At 44.3% G+C, this 16,911-nt stretch overlaps 1 protein-coding gene across 3 annotated transcripts in view; it reads right to left on the bottom strand.

Annotated features, from left to right (window-relative positions):
* Positions 1 to 16,911, bottom strand: part of BBS4 (Bardet-Biedl syndrome 4) — a 36,299-nt gene that overhangs the window by 9,136 nt on the left and 10,252 nt on the right. For 2 of the 3 annotated variants that reach the window (XM_033070273.1, XM_033070272.1), the window contains 7 exons: positions 10,626 to 10,705; positions 7,959 to 8,022; positions 7,147 to 7,258; positions 6,523 to 6,595; positions 4,677 to 4,730; positions 3,218 to 3,345; positions 1,688 to 1,742 (listed from right to left, as the gene is read on the bottom strand). In XM_033070273.1, the coding sequence (XP_032926164.1) occupies positions 1,688 to 1,742; positions 3,218 to 3,345; positions 4,677 to 4,730; positions 6,523 to 6,595; positions 7,147 to 7,258; positions 7,959 to 8,022; positions 10,626 to 10,705 (566 nt within the window). Of the gene's footprint in view, positions 1 to 1,687; positions 1,743 to 3,217; positions 3,346 to 4,676; positions 4,731 to 6,522; positions 6,596 to 7,146; positions 7,259 to 7,958; positions 8,023 to 10,625; positions 10,706 to 16,911 lie in introns of those variants that run through there. The other variant, XM_033070274.1, reaches the window with a different exon arrangement.

The raw sequence follows: 16,911 nt of genomic DNA, 5'->3' as shown, positions 1-16,911 counted from the left end.
CTCCCCAGGGCTGTCCTGTCAGGTGACTTCCCTTCCCTTGTCTTCTCATGGACTGCAGGTGTTAGTGGGCATCACTGTGGCCATATATGAGCATATGAGAGTTTAGAATCACTTAAATCCTATAGATTGGAACCAGATAAGCTCTAAGGTCCCTTCTAAGACATTCTGTGATTCTATGGTTTCAACTGAATTCACCTAAAGCTCATCTCAGAGACACCTTCCACTAGCCCAGGGTGCTCCAAGCCCCATCCAACCTGGCCTTGGACACTTCCAGGGATCCAGAGGCAGCCACAGCTCTTCTGGGTAACCTGTGCCAGGGCCTCCCCACCATCACAACCAAGAACTTCTTCCCAATATCCCATCTAACTCTGACTTCTGGCAGTGGGAAGCCATTCCCTGTGTCCTGTCCCTCCAGGCCCTTGTCCCCAGTCCTTCTCCAGCTCTCCTGGAGCCCCTTTAGGCACTGGCAGGGGCTCTGAGGTATCCCTGGAGCCTTCTCTTGTCCAGGTGAGCACCCCCAGCTCTCCCATCCTGGCTCCAGAGCAGAGGGGCTCCAGCCCTCAGAGCAGCTCTGGGGCCTCCTCCTCCTTTCAGGCACTACTGCCTATTCTTCTTTGCTTGTTCACTTTTTGGGAAGCCAGCTTCTGGAATAATCCAGCCCTTCCCATCCATTTCACAGACACAAGGATAAGCACACCTTTGTTATTTAAATTGATTCTGATTTTCCTTTATGGTGCATTAGCACCCACAATTTCATGGCTGCTTTTTCAGGATAACTTGCAAGACTCCTGCTGCAGAAAAAATGTAATGACTAGGTAAGGTAATGTATTGTTATACTTGGAGGATTTATAACAGAGTTAGGGCAGTTGCCAAACAGAATTCCTGCTCTGGCTCTGGTCCAGGGAATCAGCTTGCATTTAGCAGCAATGAGAAGATACAGAAAAGCAAGTTCTGTCCTGTTAAATTCAGTCTGTAGAGAGATATGTGCAAGCAATGGGAAGGTGGATAGAAATTAGCTCTATAAAAAATCCAACATTGTTATATTAAAAATAATTAAGTGTCCTAGGTTACAATGTAAAGATATGCCCAAAAGTCTGTATTCTATCACCATCTGCTGAAACCAGGTGGGGCAGTGATTCTTACCTCTGTGGGAGATATCCTCTGCTAATGGGCCATCTGTTAAGAACCACATGGGGCAGTGTTCTTTATCTTTCCCACTATGCACCCTTCCTTCAGGAACATATCTTCCATTGATGGGCCATTGAGTCCCACTGCATGACTGACAAAATTACATCATCCCATTGGGAGATGCAGCACCCAGGGGGAGGAGCCAAACATTTCCTACCTAGATAAAAACTGAGAATTGGAACACCAAAGCAGCCTTTTTCCACTGGATTCCAGAGGAAAACTGGACCTTTCTGCCTCACTGCTGGACCTTCAGAGGAGAGCTGCACCCTTCTACAGGAGCACTGCTTCAACCAAACTACATCTGTCACTGCAGGAGGACTGCTACCACCACACTAACCACTCTGTCAGTGTTTTTTTCTTTTGTTCTATTGCATTTATTTTCTTTTTCTCTCTTTTTTTTTTATTATTATTGAATTGTATTTCTGACTTGGAGCCTCTCACTGGTTTTGCTTCCAAAACCATGACATTAAGTTTTTGTAACAGTAACAGCATTTAGTACCTGCAGGTACAGTAGGCCCAGGGATGTGAGGAGGTCTATGTTTTCTGGAGAAAACCTGGAACACAAAAGTCAAAGGGCTGGATTTACTTTTCAGACCTTCTTGAATAGGGTAAAAATAGAACATGGAATTCTGCTGCTACATAACTGTTGTATCAACCCTGGAATTTAAACTGGTATTATTAAAAACAAATATTAGAACAACTGCCATCATGGGGACTTCCTCTGAATAACATCACACCTCAGCTTCCCAAATAACTTCTGGGTATCAGTGGGAAGGCACAAGGCTCTGTGAAATAAATCTGGACACATAATAAGATAATGTGGTTTTCTTAAGCTTCAAAGTGAGTCTGAGTCAGTGATCTGGAAATACAAAAAGGGATTTTCCATCATCTCTCACAAACCACCCTGTAAATCCATCCATCCTAAGCCTTTGGGCCATGTAGAACAGGTAATCCTCAGCACTCTTGATGGATCCTACACACGCCTCATCAAAATTTGAATTCACTTTATTAAAAAAATGACAAATAAATAGGATGGAAACCACAAGAAAAAAGGACAAAACAGAGATACACAATTTCTGGTCTCACTCACCCCACAGGGAGTTAGTTTTTCATTCCCTGCTACCAAGACTTCAAAAAATCTGACCTGTACACTCACACTGGCAGCTCTAAACTTCAACCAGAACAAAACTACCTGTGCCTTGTGGAATATCAGCATGGAATAACACACTATCCTGGAGCTTGAAACAGCAAGAAAAATGTAATAGGCAGATGAGAACAAAAAAAAACAAAAAAACAAAAAAACAAACAACCCAGTAATAAACAGGAATGAAGAAGAAAGGAGGTCAGGGGAGCACCAGGATAAGAATATAAACCTGATAAGATGCTTACCAAGGATTATTTATGTAATAAACATTCTAGATTAATCCAGATGTCTGCCCAACCCAACCCACCATCAGGCAGCAGTGAGGGCAGACATGTAAGGAAATACTACATCGAGACACCCATGGCTCCCAACACATGCCTGATTTTCTAGTGTTGCCCTCCATGGCAAAGCTACATTTGAAAGCACTGGCAATGCTGGGGAATGCCCTAAAACAAATTAGGTGGGCACTGAGGAGCAGAGATGGGGAAAGAGAAACTCCCTGTGCACCAGCACATCTCTCCCAGGCACAAATTGCTCTGAGGAAAAGCAGCAAGTGACACCCAGCCAGGGATTTTGGATGGACAGTCAGAGTTACTTTGTTTTGGGAGATAAACCTTTGGGATGGATGAAGTCAGTTTTGGATCACTTTGCTCTCGTCCACTTGTTATTCCACTTTTTCTCTGGCAGCCCTTCCCTTCTTCCCTGCCACACTGTCAGCAGGAACAGAGACAGCTGAAGTGCTTGGAAGTGCCGGCTTTGCTCAGAGCCCCCGTAATTACCATCAGCTTTTTAATCACGGCCTCAATTCAGATCTGGGACACCAATCAATTTTCTCCTGGCATAGTATGGGAACAGGCAGATGGGAAAAAAACGGATATTTCTTACTCTACAGCTTTCTTATATATTTCAATGGCTTTATCTATCTCCCCCTCCAAGAGGTGAATTTTGCCCAGCATCATGTAGGTCAGATCGTGTCTGTTGAGCTCCAGGGCATTGTTGAGCTGGTCTTGTGCCTAAAAACACAACCACAGACAATTAAAAAATAATAAATTATTACAGAGCCCTCAGCAAAGCAGCAGCCCATGAGTAATCCCCAACAGCCAGAGAAGGAGGACAGCCAAAAAACACCCGCTGCACCTGGAGAACACAACCCTCAGCCCAGCTAATCCTTGGAACAAGCTCTGCACGAGCAGCCACCTGCTTTTAGGGCCAGTGAAAGGTAACACCTTCAAGCCAAGCAAGAGGCAATGGCCTCCCAAGGAGGAGATGAGCACGGGCTTGCTCCTGGATTTGAGGTTGTTTGGCTTGAGGGATGCTCTGGATTTGTTGGGTGAACTGATACTTGGCAGCTTATTCTTCCTTGAAATGCTTATTCCACCAGTGAGGAAGTGAAAATCACAGTGGAGGTGTGAACAGGTCCCAGTTTGGAAGGTGTTAGTGCAGACAACAAATCCCAAGTGTGAACCCACACTCCAGAGGCTGTTTTTTCTCAGGGATGACTTGAACAGGGAGCACAGTTGGGGTTTGCTGCAAGGGCCCAGCACCCCACCAGCAAGAGCAGCAGGGAGGACTGGGCCAAACTGGGAACAAAAAGAGTCTAAATGCTGGTTTTTCCCTTGGAGTAGCTGGATCAGAGACAGCCCAGTGCTCACCACCAGCACTCAAGGGGTGGTTAAGTGAGGAACTGTGAATGACATGCTCAGACCAGGAAACAAAACTGCATTTCAACCTCCAAGACTCCTTTAAAAACTTCAGGTTTAGTTCAAAAGGAGCTTCAGACACAGGAGCAAAACCTTCCCATGGAGGAAAAAAGGACCTGCTGCATCTCCAGCAAACAACCCCTCTGAATCCTGCCAGACCCAAGGAGCTGAGGTTTCCTTCAAGAACTCTCTGCACAAGGTGCAGCAGTTTGAGCTGGGAAAATAGTTTGGGGTTTTACCATCACCCTTCTTTTGCTTCAAGGGCATGGACCTGGACTGCCGTTCCTACAAAGCCAGCAGTGTACCTGGGTCTGGCTCTAAAGGGCTCAGACACAGCAGCTCTTATTGGAGTACTGCCCATCTTCTGTCTAGTTTGAGGTTTCTCAAACATTCCCTTTAAAACCAGCAATGTTCTCTGAAAAATCTTAGATTTCAGATCCCCCTTTATACAACCTGACTCACTTGCAGCTGACTCAAAGTAATTCAACACAAATGGAAACAGAGACAGCTCACAAATCCTTGTCCCCAGAAACAAAACACTGAAGCAAAAATCTTTCTTGTACATCTTGCTGCAAATGACTGATTTCAAGCTACCAAAGACAGCGAAATTTCTGGGATGCTTCCTTGCTTCCCACTGACATTACCTTGTTGAAGTGTTTCAGGTACATGTAGCACACACCCAGGTTGTGGCTGATCTCCTGCATGAAAAAAACCAAACAAAAAAAACCAAATCAGCACAAGGTATGAAATAAAATCTGACAACACTGGCCCAGAGAAGAAGAGCCCTGTGACTGTCCACACCCTTCTTGCTTTGTAGAGCAACTAAACCTATAAATTCCAGTTACTTCAGGCACCTACAGAGCTCAAGTGGGGTTGTACAGAAAACATTACTGAGTCCACTGAGACAAAAACCACAGGAATTACTAATCTCTTTTGAGAGATCAGACAATTTATCTTCAGAGAACAAGGAGCACAGTGTCACAGTTTCAGAGACAGGCATGCGACTAAACCCACCAAAGTTCATTTGGCAACAACAGCCAACTTTTATTGAGTACTGTTGTCCTTATAGAGTCTTGAAAGTCCATGCAGTTAGTCCTGATTGGCTGAATTAGCTGCCACCAGGCTAACTGTCCCCAACAGCCTAGACCTGCTCCCCAAGGGTCCAGGCTGGTCAAGTTATATAATTAAGGTAGTTATATAATTAGTTGTATTTCAGTTATAAAATTATAATTAGGATTATATATATAACTGTGAGGCCTCCAGGCCAGCTGTTAGCCACCACAGCACAGACTGGCTTCTTCATTGTGGTGTCACTCTCTAAAACTTGCTGCCCTCATGGGTGACTCAGTCTGGCTGTACCTCAGTAGGATATGCACAGTGTCCAACCCAGCTGGACAAAACTGGAAGATCTGCCTCAAAACACAACTTGAGTACTGGAATATCTGATACCCCTCTGGCATCCTAAACAATTTTGCACAGGGTAGGATCCCTTAGGGATCCTAAACACACTGGTGACACTGTAGGGTGCTCCTAATTCCTCACCCACAGTTTAACACACAAGGCACATTCCCCAGCACATCCCTGAAAAGCAAGGTCTTCCCAGTTCCTTATTTTATTCTGGTGAGCATTTCACTGATTCATCAGCTTAGACAGCTTTGACCTTTCACAGCAAACTCTCTTACTTCCCCATCAACCTGTTCTCCTCCATACAGCCTCTCCAGCTGTGCAGAACTGAATCAGTGACTCCAGGCTGCTGTGGATTGTAGAATGAGGGAAGAGCACAGCCTGATTCAGTGCTGAGCCAGGAATGGGGAATAACTAATCAACATACTCACTGCCATCTGCCTGATGGGTTGTAAACAGGGTTACAGGCATGCCAAGCACTGGAAATGCAGGTGGAAAAAAGATTCACGATACAAATGTTTCTGGGTTGTCTGGCACAGGGTAATTTGAATGACACCAAAGCTATCCTAGTATCCTGAATTTTAGATGTACTGAGAAACAAAAGAATGAGCTCATATCTTGCAAGCCTACTTTAGAAACACTTCTGCAGGCAAAACAGGTACCTGCAGAAGGCTGCAAGGCACGGCCTCTCCCTCACCCACTGGTCACACCTTTCCCTTTGCAATGCTCTTTCTCCCTTTTTGCCTTTTATACAGAAGAGCTAATTTAATCACTGCTCCTGTATTTTCGGTGATGTTTTGCATTACAAAAGCTTTCCCAATTACTCAAGCAAGTTTTAATAACCAAAGTTTCCAAACTCTCCCCATACTTCCCTTAAAGTAGAAATGTGGTTATGCTAAAACTGATCCTTGGCAAAGTTCAAACACATTGCTCAATTCTCTGTGCCCCAAGCCAGGGATTGCCCCAAGGCATGGGGTTTGGCTCCTGTGATCCAAACCAGGCTCAGACCACAGGCAGTGTGAGCTCACCTTGGCTTGGGACAAGTCTGCAGCTATTACAAGGATCTGCAACTCCCTGAACACTCACCCAGTCCTTCTCATCGAGTTTTGCTGCTTCATTGTACACTTCAATGGCTGCCTTATGCTTCCCCAGGAGAAACCTGCAAAAGGATTGCAATTCTTAGGTCTTTCCTGTTTTTAGACCCTGCTGTGCAGCCACTATCACCTTTGCCAGTGAGAAATGCTCCTATTTGCTGCATCTCCAGAGATCTGCAGAAGTTTACAGTCTCGGCACTGTTGCCTCTCAGGATCAAGGTCATCCATCCTGACACTACTGGGGATGTAAGCAATGGAGGCCCAGGCTGTGCAGCCTGCTTTTGTCTCCAAGGAAAGAGACAGGTGCCCTAATACAACATTCAGCAACAGAAAAGAGTCTGTAGGGCAAGCCTGCCCAGCTCAGGTCAGCACCTGTAGCTCTGGACCTTGAAATCAGTATCACCTTCCTGCCTGGAGCCCAGAGAAAAAGAAAACACAACAGTAGCCAGGCAGATAACAGAGATTCTGCTTAAAGAGCAACCCACACATCTGGAAGCCAAGCCAAGTGTTGATAAGGAGGAAACATGTCTGGAATTAAGTAGCCTAAGAGAAAAACAAAGCATGGAAGGGCCTGGGTGGCACATCCAAGAGAAATAACAAATCAAACACCACTCACAGAGATCGTGCCACCTGCTTGAGGTTGTCAGTGCTTCGAGGGTTCAGAATGGAACATGTCTGGAAAAGTTCAAGAGATTCTTGAATTTTCCCCTCCAAGCGAAATATCAAAGCTGTAAGACAACATACAGCAGGCAAATGAATCCATTCTCAGCAGGAAAAACGTGCCTCTGACATCAGGGAAAGAAGAGGGGGAGTACAGATATATCACATCAACGCTTCTCTGGTGCTTCCCCCTCCTGCAGCATCCACAGTTTGTGTCTGAGGGCAGCACTCTGTGTGCCTGGAGAAATTCGGGGGTCAGACCAAAAGCTTTAAGCTTTAAACCTTGGGTTTGTACAGATACAGTCTGGATTTCTCCCCTCCCCAGCCTCTCCAGGCTGCAGTATGTCCCTGCCAGCAGATCTCCACTGTCCCCCACCATGGCACTTGGAATTGGAATGCCACATTTTGGGAGACATTTTTTAGGGGCCAGGGTAGGAAGAGCAATACCAAGGAGTGAGACAGTGATCAACTGGGGTGGGTAACGAACAGAAAACATGCATCTGTAACAGAATCAAACACACACCAACACACTGAAGGCCAGGAGCCCGTAACCCAAAGAAGAACTGATGACAAACACAGAAAAAATAAGACATTTAATCTGCCCATTTCGTGTGAAAATCCCAAACTCCAAAACTAAATGGAGAAATCAGAGGGAAAAAATATATTTTAGACACAACAATTCTATGTTTCCCTCACCTATCCCCTGTATTGTTCTCTGTATCTCAAATCAGGAATGACCTGCTTTAGCAAAAGGATTTTCAGACATACCTTGAACATAGACAGCATATTCACAGAGCCCTTGGGACTCCTGGAGCTGCTCTTTGATGACAGCCTGGAAGGACAAAACTCACAGGATTTTAACAAAGCTGATTCCAGAGATTTGGTTCCAGTCACAAAAACCACAACCCTACCCCTAATAAGGGCACTGGACCATGACTGGGACAACCACACAGTGCACATGACGGAGCTCTGTGCCAAGAACACTGTGGCCCTTTTAGTATTCCTCTGTTCATTCCTATTCCCAAAGATAAATAGATACTTCCTGGGGAAAACACGAGGAGGCATCTCTGAAAGCATCCTCTAGTGATAAGGGTATCTACTCCAGCCCTTTGTTGAAGAAATAAATTGATCTGGAACAACTGCATCTGAGCCAATGAAAGCCAGAAGAACAAACAAGGAGTGGACAGGAAAAAAAAAAAAAACTGATGAAAACATAAATTCTTACTGGCTGCATCCATGCAGCTCCCAGTTTGGGCTGGTGTGGCTGTAGCTGGGAAATATTCCATAGTCACAACTGGTCCAACCTTTGGGAGAATGAACACCCTGGATAGGAATCAAGAGCATAATTTCTGCTCTGAGACTCCTCTTTTGTGCAGAAGTTGAAGAGTTACAGGGGGGATAAGAATAATTTCTGGATGAGCAGGGACCTGATGCTCATCTGGCACTTCAGATGTGTATGATCAGTACCAGCATCTCTAGCCTCCAAGAGGAATAGAACTGAGGGAACTGAAAACTGAACCTCAAATACAGTACATGGGAAGAAAACTATTATTGTGAATGAGAAGGTATTTTTTGAGAAGAAGGAAAGTTCTTATTGACAATCCTCACTCATAAAGAGAGGAAGAACAGGCCTCAGCTGCTCTTCCCTCACCTGTACCTGCTAATTTATCTATGTAACTCTTCCCAAAGTGCATGATTATAAAACATTCTACTCAGAAATAACCAACATCCCCTCAGTTCAGATACTCTGGATTGTTCCATTTACATAAACCCAGATTCCCAGAGCAAGAGAGGGCAATAGAGAGCTATCTTTTAGAGAAATCTGATTAATTCTATAAACCCAGAAAAATCCCACAGCAAAAGGCTCTCAGCTGAGGAATATGATCTCTAATTCCAGATTTTCCCCCTCCAAGTTTATTTATGGTGCTGATGACAGAATTTAGGCACAATTGGCAGGAGACCAACCAGTCTCTGTGTCATCCCAGGGGATGCTGCAGCTGCAGACTCTTGGGGATGCCTGCCTGGCACCTTGCTCAAGTAGCATTGAAAGGGTCAAAATCACTTTAATGCCTTCACTTTGGGGAACTGATGTCAGTACCTGAACAGTTTTTAATGGCCTTTTAGTTCACTGAAAACTATGGGAGGTTTTAAAACTGTGTTAGAGAGGGAGCATTTTCAAAGCATGGAGCGGGAAAAGACCAAAATTAATTAACACGACAGGTCACTTGTTTCTTACTGAGACTAAACTAATGGATTTTAACAATGCCCAAATTGACCTGGAATTTTCCAGTTTTACTGCAAAAACACTGTTTTGTGAGCTCTGAGGAAAAGGAAAGCCAGCCTGGCAAGCAGAGGAGTATTTATTAGCTATCTTCTCTCAATTTTGCCCTGCTATTTCCTTGCTTCCATGACTGATGAAGACATGGAGACGTCAGTGTTGCCCTTATATCATCCATTTGTTATTTTCTCTGGTTTCTTGAGCTGCACATATTTTTCTCTTCTGTACTCTGTGATTCCACATCCCATCACAGAAACAATCAACATACAGAATCACACCAAGAAACTCCATTCAGACAACAATAAAGGGAAACAATTTTCTGTTTTGAGGGCTGGTCCAACTTGTATTTCTAGCTATGCAAACCAAAATCTGAGAGGAAATTAATGATACAACTCCCTGGCTCTGTTAATTAAGAGCTAAATTAAATTCCTCCAGCCTGCCTGTTTCCTAAGCACCCCCAGGACCCCTTCAGCAGAGGCAAGTCCTGACCAACCTCTGTTTCAGAAGCCAAAAAGTCTTTTCAGATCTTTGCTGCACATGGCAGAATCAGAATGTCAACTCCTATCCCCTTCTCTTGCCCATGGGTGCATCATCTTCTTGTGTCCATTTTATCAGGAAAACACACTGTTAAATAGTAATTTGCTATTTCCTTAGTCCACTTAATACTATAATCCCAAACAACCAATTCCTAACTACTCACCAAGCCCAAGATGAATTAGAGTGTGTCATGAATCATGTGTAAAATGAAAGAATTTTGTTCAAGAGTAACCAGGATATTTTGTATTTACATGTGGTAGTAACGCTCTCCTCTTTTCATTGGGTCTCTGTAGTACCATTGAGAAACCTTCTCTGTGGAATTGTTTTATTAACAGTTTGGAAAACCCTATCCATCACTTGGAACAACAGAGGTTTGCAGTTCTTTCCACTTTTCCTCTCCCAGTGACATCCTGAGCTCACAGATTGCTCCAGAGAGCTGCACCCTCGGATCCTGAAGGGAGCCAAGGACTGGAGAACATTGAAGTAATTTTACCGGTGTTTTCTCTTGGTCCCCTTATTCCAAAAGAAGTCAGGAAAGAGGGTGGTTTAGAAACTGTCAAGAAAAGTGGTTTTTTCATTACATCAGTAAATTAATTCCCACATTCTGGAGGCAGTCTTACCTTACACTCCTCATAGTCTCTGCGGACATAGAGCAGATAAATCAACCAGTTCTTCCTCTCTAGGATTGGCAGCTCTGGTGCTGTACATGGAAAATATTCAGAGAACACAAGGAATCAGACTGAGCAGCAGAGAAGCTGGGAGAGGTATTCCCAACCACCCCAACTGCCTGCACAAGGGAAGTAATTCAAGAACTGCAATTGCAATTAATGATTTGACTTGAAGGCTGGAATGTGGATTTCTAACCAGGATCTGGTTTTATTCTACTTCTCAAACTGGTGGATAAAACACCTTGTTCAGGACAGACACTAAATAAAAGCTCTAAGCAGAAAACTTCCACCTGGTCTACTAGAAGGCGTCCCTGCCCATGGCAGGGGGCTGGAACAAGACGGATTTTAAGGTCCCTTCCAACTCAAATCAGTCTGGGATTCCAAAAGACTTGAGGCATTGGCTCCTCCTGGAGCAGATCCTGGAGTAAACAGCTCCACACATACATTTTAATTCAACACCAACACTGGTTGGAGGAAATGGATATTTTCAAATACACAAGAAGCAGCTTGGAGGAAATGAGTTGGATTCACATTTTGAATCTAGAGCAAACAAATCAAATGTCTTTAAGATAAATTTCTGGGACTGAATGAACAGGAAACGGGCGATGCACACAAAAGGAGATTGGAGAGATGGGGTCTGAAGGTGTGAATAATTTAAAGAGGTGAAACTTAGTTCTTTGAAACTGTGAAGGGCCTATGAAACATCACAGGTCTGAGAGACTGCAAAGCTACTGCAGAAAAACATTTGATGCAGTGGAGGAGGAAGCCTTGTGCTCCAGCATTTCAGTGGCACGGAGCTGGCAGCAGTAATTACGGCAAATCACGGATGGATGTTGCTTAGCGATATCCACGTCGGGTTTACAAGTTGAACACACTGCTGTGCATTTCATTAAGGCTGGGAATGTATTGCCTGGGACCGGAGTCTCCATGCTGAGGGGTAACCATAGCAACTGGCCCAAAAGCTCCATTTTTGCAAGTCAATATCGTGACACGAGTGCAGAGGCAAAGCCAGGCGAGGGCTGGGGCAGAGCTGGGGGCACAGCACAGGGACACCTCCTCCAGCCCTTGAGCCACTCCCAGACACACCAGCCCAGCTCCAGCAGCACAGAGCACAGGGGAGACTGGGGAGCCCATGGGCCCCTCTACCATCAGAGGTGAGGAAAAAGAAACCCTGCAAGGGGAAGGGCTGGATCACATCAGGAGGCAGCTGCCAAGTGTAATTATCTTTTGGAATGGCTGAGCTTTAATCACCTCTGGAGCACACCAGGCTCCCCCCCACAACCCACATGAAGTCCAGTTTCACTGAGAGCTCCTAAATCCAAGATCCTTCAGCTGTTGAATTTGGAAAACATTTCACAAAGCCATTCTCATTTTCTTGGTTTTTCTTTCTTAAATTCTAGAATATCCACCTAGATTTATATTAGAGCTGAGAATTAAATGTGCACACCAGCAATTTAAGGTCAAATACCTTCTAAAGAAGGTTCAACTACCCTAAAACAAATAGAAAGCTTGAAGTCCAAACAAAAAAAGTAATCCAAACACACAAAAGAGTAATCCAAACAAAGAAGTAATCCAAACAAAAGAGCAATCCAAACAGACTAAGCTTACACAAATGCACAGATCAGGGATCCAAATGTTCTGGAATTCTGCTTTGCTATGGAGTATCTGGATCTTTGTAAATAAGACATTTTAATAAGCATGTTCCCAGATCAGATTGATTTCTGATGGCTTTATGGTTCCTATTTGTCCTTTTAGAGCGAAAGAATGAAGGGAAGACTCAAGAGGCTGCCTAAATAGTTACGAACAGATTGAACCCCTCTATTTCACACGTGAAGCCCATTCAGGGTCTACCTAATTCACTGACACTCTGTAATTACTTCCCTGTGTAGGTTATTACTGGTACCAGGGTGTGACAGAAATACAGCACTGGAATTGCTCTGCCCCATCCCTGGAAGTGTCCAAGGCCAGGCTGGATGGGGCTTGGAGCACCCTGGTCCAGTGGAAGGTGTCCCTGCCCATGGCAGGGGGTGGGATCAAACGGGTTTTAAGGCCCCTTCCAACCCAAGCCAGCCTGGGATTCAATAAAAGAGCTGGACATGTGTGGCCTTCCCTGCCTGGCATCTCCAGGTGCCACTGTCTGATACAAAACACCAAACCTGACACACCTGAGCACTTCCCTCCTTCTTCTGTAGGTATGGATTTAAGGACAGACACTGCAAACTCTACGCACCCATCAACATTCCACTAACAGTCAGAACTGAAGTATCCTTCACCATTTTGTGCCTATTAATACAGCCTTTAAATCAGAAAATCCTGCAGCTGTCTGAAACAGGGAATAATCAAAAGATCTCCAGTCACACCCCACCAGGTCTCCAACAATCTGTTCATGCCTTACTGGAAGGTTAAAAAGAAAAGGTACCATTAAAGGTTAAAATATACAGCAATGTTGTGGGCTAAGATAAGACACCAGTACACCAGAGAGGGGATGGAGGATTGGTTGTTTAATTCCTAAAGGAAAGAGCTTTTTCACACTCGTGAGACAAGAAGGATGTTATACTCCACTCCCACACCATGGAAACGCCTGCTGGGAACAGGGATGGGAAAGAAGAAATGCTGAACGTCAGACCAAGGGCTAAGCAGAACATCAGGCTGCACAGGGAAAGGGGAAAACCCAAGGAGTTGCCTAAAAGTGCTGGGATGGAGAGAAAATGGAGAAATCAAAAGCCACCATTCACATCTGCAGATAAACCAGCTCTGCTTCCCCCAGTGATACCCTGAGCTAAGGATAACTCTGAGCATTGGGAAAACACAGGGAGACTTTATGCTCCTAAAAAGCATTTAGAAATAGCAACAAGGCTGACTGAGGAGACACGAATAGATTTTTTTATTCTTTCTCCCTAAGACAAGCAAATCGAAAGCAGGCAAACAATTCTGATGTTTTTTTCCAAATCTGTGTCTAAATTAATGATTAAATTTGACACAGGAACATATCTGATCCCCCCCAAAATGGCTGTGGGAAGTAAAGGATTGTTACCAGGCTCTAAGCTATATTTAGATGCAGAAGGTATTAATGGAAATTATTTATACAGGTCTCCAGAACCACAACCATCTTAATCCGCATTTCTGCTTTCCCACAAAGCAGTGGACACCTGTTCCTGGAGCATTTATCTCCCTCAGGTTTGCTCCCTCAGCCTGTTGGTAAAGGCTGTCGCAGTGCTATGGGTCACTGCATTCTCCTGAAGAAAATGGAAATACAAATGCCTAGCTATTTGGATCTTTAGCTCCAGAGAAAGGGAATAAAACACCTTCTTCAATATATGGACCTCCAGAAGTTTCTCCTATATCACTGCTGTATGAAGACACACTTTTCTTTGTCAGCTGTAGCAATAATCCAGGCACTGCACAGGCACAGTTTGGAAAAGTGTAGTTTAGATTCTTCTAGCAGTGAAGAAACAAATAGCCATTATTTGCTGTAAATCAATCTGCCCAAGGGCCAGTCGAGGAAAACACAACCATCAAAGAACTTGGTATTTACATCAAAAAGAGTTTATAACTTGCATAATTGTCTTTTGGTCTCTCTTTTGCAGGACTACAAAAGTCCTGTGCCAGGGAGTCAGGCACCAAATATATGATTAAATGCCTTTGAAGTCTGTTTTGATTGAATTCAAAAGGGAATCCATCTGATCCCCTTGCTGGCCAGTGACTGATTGCACGAGCCACCTCCAGCAATGTGATTTTTCTTTCTGACAATGCTCCTTTAAGGAAGCCACTGGAGCGGAAACCCTGACAGAATCAGAGTAAGATCATCAGGTTTGCATCTGTGCTGTTCTATCATCACTCTTCCCTTTATTCATCCTCTTACAGATTTTCTCAGAGGACTGAATAAAATAATAAATTTATTGTTATTGTTATCATTATTGTTATTAATTATTATTATTAATAATAAAATCAAAGGGAATAAAACATTATTCCCTTTTGTGTAAACCTCCCTAGGAAAATATTTTGTGCTTGCATCTTCAGATTGGGTAATTATATCTTAGGGATGAACTATCAAACAGTGGGGTTTAGATTTAATAAAAGGGCTCTAAATTGCTCTAAAAAGAAGAGGGGGAAAAACTCTTATGAGATTTCATGGGGGAAATGATTTCTAAAGCACCAGCAGTAAGAAGTGGCTCAAGAACACATTTTAATCATCTAGGAGGGAAAAAAACAGTTCAGAGCCCAGCTCTCCTTCCAATCCAGATTACTGGAAAGGATCCAAGCCCCAGTTCACCCCTTCCAACTCTGAACTCAACCTGCAGCAACCTGAGCAACAGCAGGGGGCAAAAGGAGCAAAAGACTTAAGTCACAAAGAAGAATTTGTTATTGCCCAAAATCCCCAATAACCTAAAGCACACATAGCATACAGCACAAGGAGAGGACAGAAAAGCTTTGTAAAGGCAGTTAAACAGAAGTATTAAAATTTTTTTATACTGCAGTAGCTTAGGAGCCACAATCTGGATCCACTGTGGTAGGTACCACACATGTAGGAAAGGTTTTCAGAAAGGATTCAGCTGTCCCTTTCCAAATTCCAGTTCAAAATTCCATGTTGCAAAACAGCATCATCCAAGAACAGAGATATTTTCAAAACTAACAAACATCCAGGCAGTACCTGAATTCTCTATTGTGACATTTTGATTACGGAGGCAGCAGAAGCACAAAAGAATTTCATAAAGTGAATCTTAGAGTCACAGGATGGTTTGGGTTGAAAGGACCTTAAAGATAATCAAGGCCCACCCTCCTGCCACGGGCAGGGACACCTTACGCTATATCCCAGGGTGCTCCAAGACCTGTCCAACCTGGCCTTGGACAGCTGCTCTGGGCACCCTGTGCCAGTGCCTCCCTCCCTCACAGCCAGGAATTTCTTCCCAATATCCCATCTAACCCTATCCTCTGGCAGTTTAAAACCACTGCACCTTGCTCTGAAGAAATCAAAGCAGGAAGCTGGGCTGTGGCAAAGCCAGAGAGATGCAGGTTCTCAGTTCCCATCATTAGGCAAGGTTTGCTCAGACACATAGCAGCAGGACTGGATGAGTTTGGAGAGTAAATCCCCACTTCCAAGTACAGTAATTTCATTATTATAAGCCACAGGTTACAATACAGAGTGTTATAAAAGGTATCTGTTCTATCACCATCTGTTCAGGGTGGGGGCAGTGATCCTTATCTCTGTGGGAGATATTCTGCTAATGGGTCATCCATTGAAACCAGGCAGGGCATTGTTCTTTATCTTTTCACAACCCATCCTTCCCCCAGCGAGTCATTTTCTGCTAATGGCCATTGAGTCCCACTGTGGGACTGATAAAATTACTGCATCCCATTGGAAGTTGCTCCAGCCAGGGGGAAGGGCCCAACATTTCTTACCAAGACAAAAACAGAGGTTTTGGGACACTAAGGGAGCCCCTTTCTCCACTGGACTCCAGAGGAAAACCGGATTTCTCCACATCACCACTGGACCTCCGGAGGGAAACTGCACCTTGTACAGGAGCCCTGCTCCAACTGAATCACATCTGTCACTGCAGGAGGATGCAGCCACCATTGAATGGGACTGCTACCAACACCCTGCCTGACGGGGTGTCAGGTTGTACTCTGACTGTGTCAGGGTTTGGAGTTTGTTTCTTTGTAGTGCTGTATTTCTATTTTAATTTCCCTAGAAAAGAACTGTTATTCCTAATTCCCATATTTTTGCCTGAAAGCCCCTTGATTTCAAAATTATAATAATTTGGAGGGAGGAGGTTTAAATTCTCCATTTCAAAGAGAAGTTCCTGCCTTTCTCAGCAGACACCTGTCCTCCAAACTAAAGCAGCAACTTTTTGTTCTTTGTCCGTATATAAGCCGCACCTGATTATAAGCCGCACTTTGGGTTCGGACCAAAATGGTGCGGTTTATAATCGTGAAATTACTGTAATTCCAGTCATTACCTTAATGGCAAACTCCCAGTGGCACAAAGACAATCCATTTGTTGCTGCAGGAGAGCATCCACACCTGAGAGGCGCCATGCGGAATTCTGTTTGGAGCTCCGCCCGCCCCATCCTGCACACCCAGCCCAGCCTCCTGTGGATGTGTGCTGACATTAGTGCAGGATTACCATGATTTCCACTCCCAGAGCTTGCAGAAGGTTCAGGCATAGTGGTGGTTACAGCTCAAACGCAGCTCTGTGCTCTCCTATCCATGCTAAATAAACATGGATAGGGAGGACAAG

Source organism: Catharus ustulatus, chromosome 12, assembly GCF_009819885.2.
Source record: "Catharus ustulatus isolate bCatUst1 chromosome 12, bCatUst1.pri.v2, whole genome shotgun sequence".
NCBI classification, from domain to species: Eukaryota; Metazoa; Chordata; class Aves; order Passeriformes; family Turdidae; genus Catharus; species Catharus ustulatus.
The sequence above is the reverse complement of the archived record's forward strand: the minus strand, read 5'-3'. Positions and strand labels throughout refer to the sequence as shown.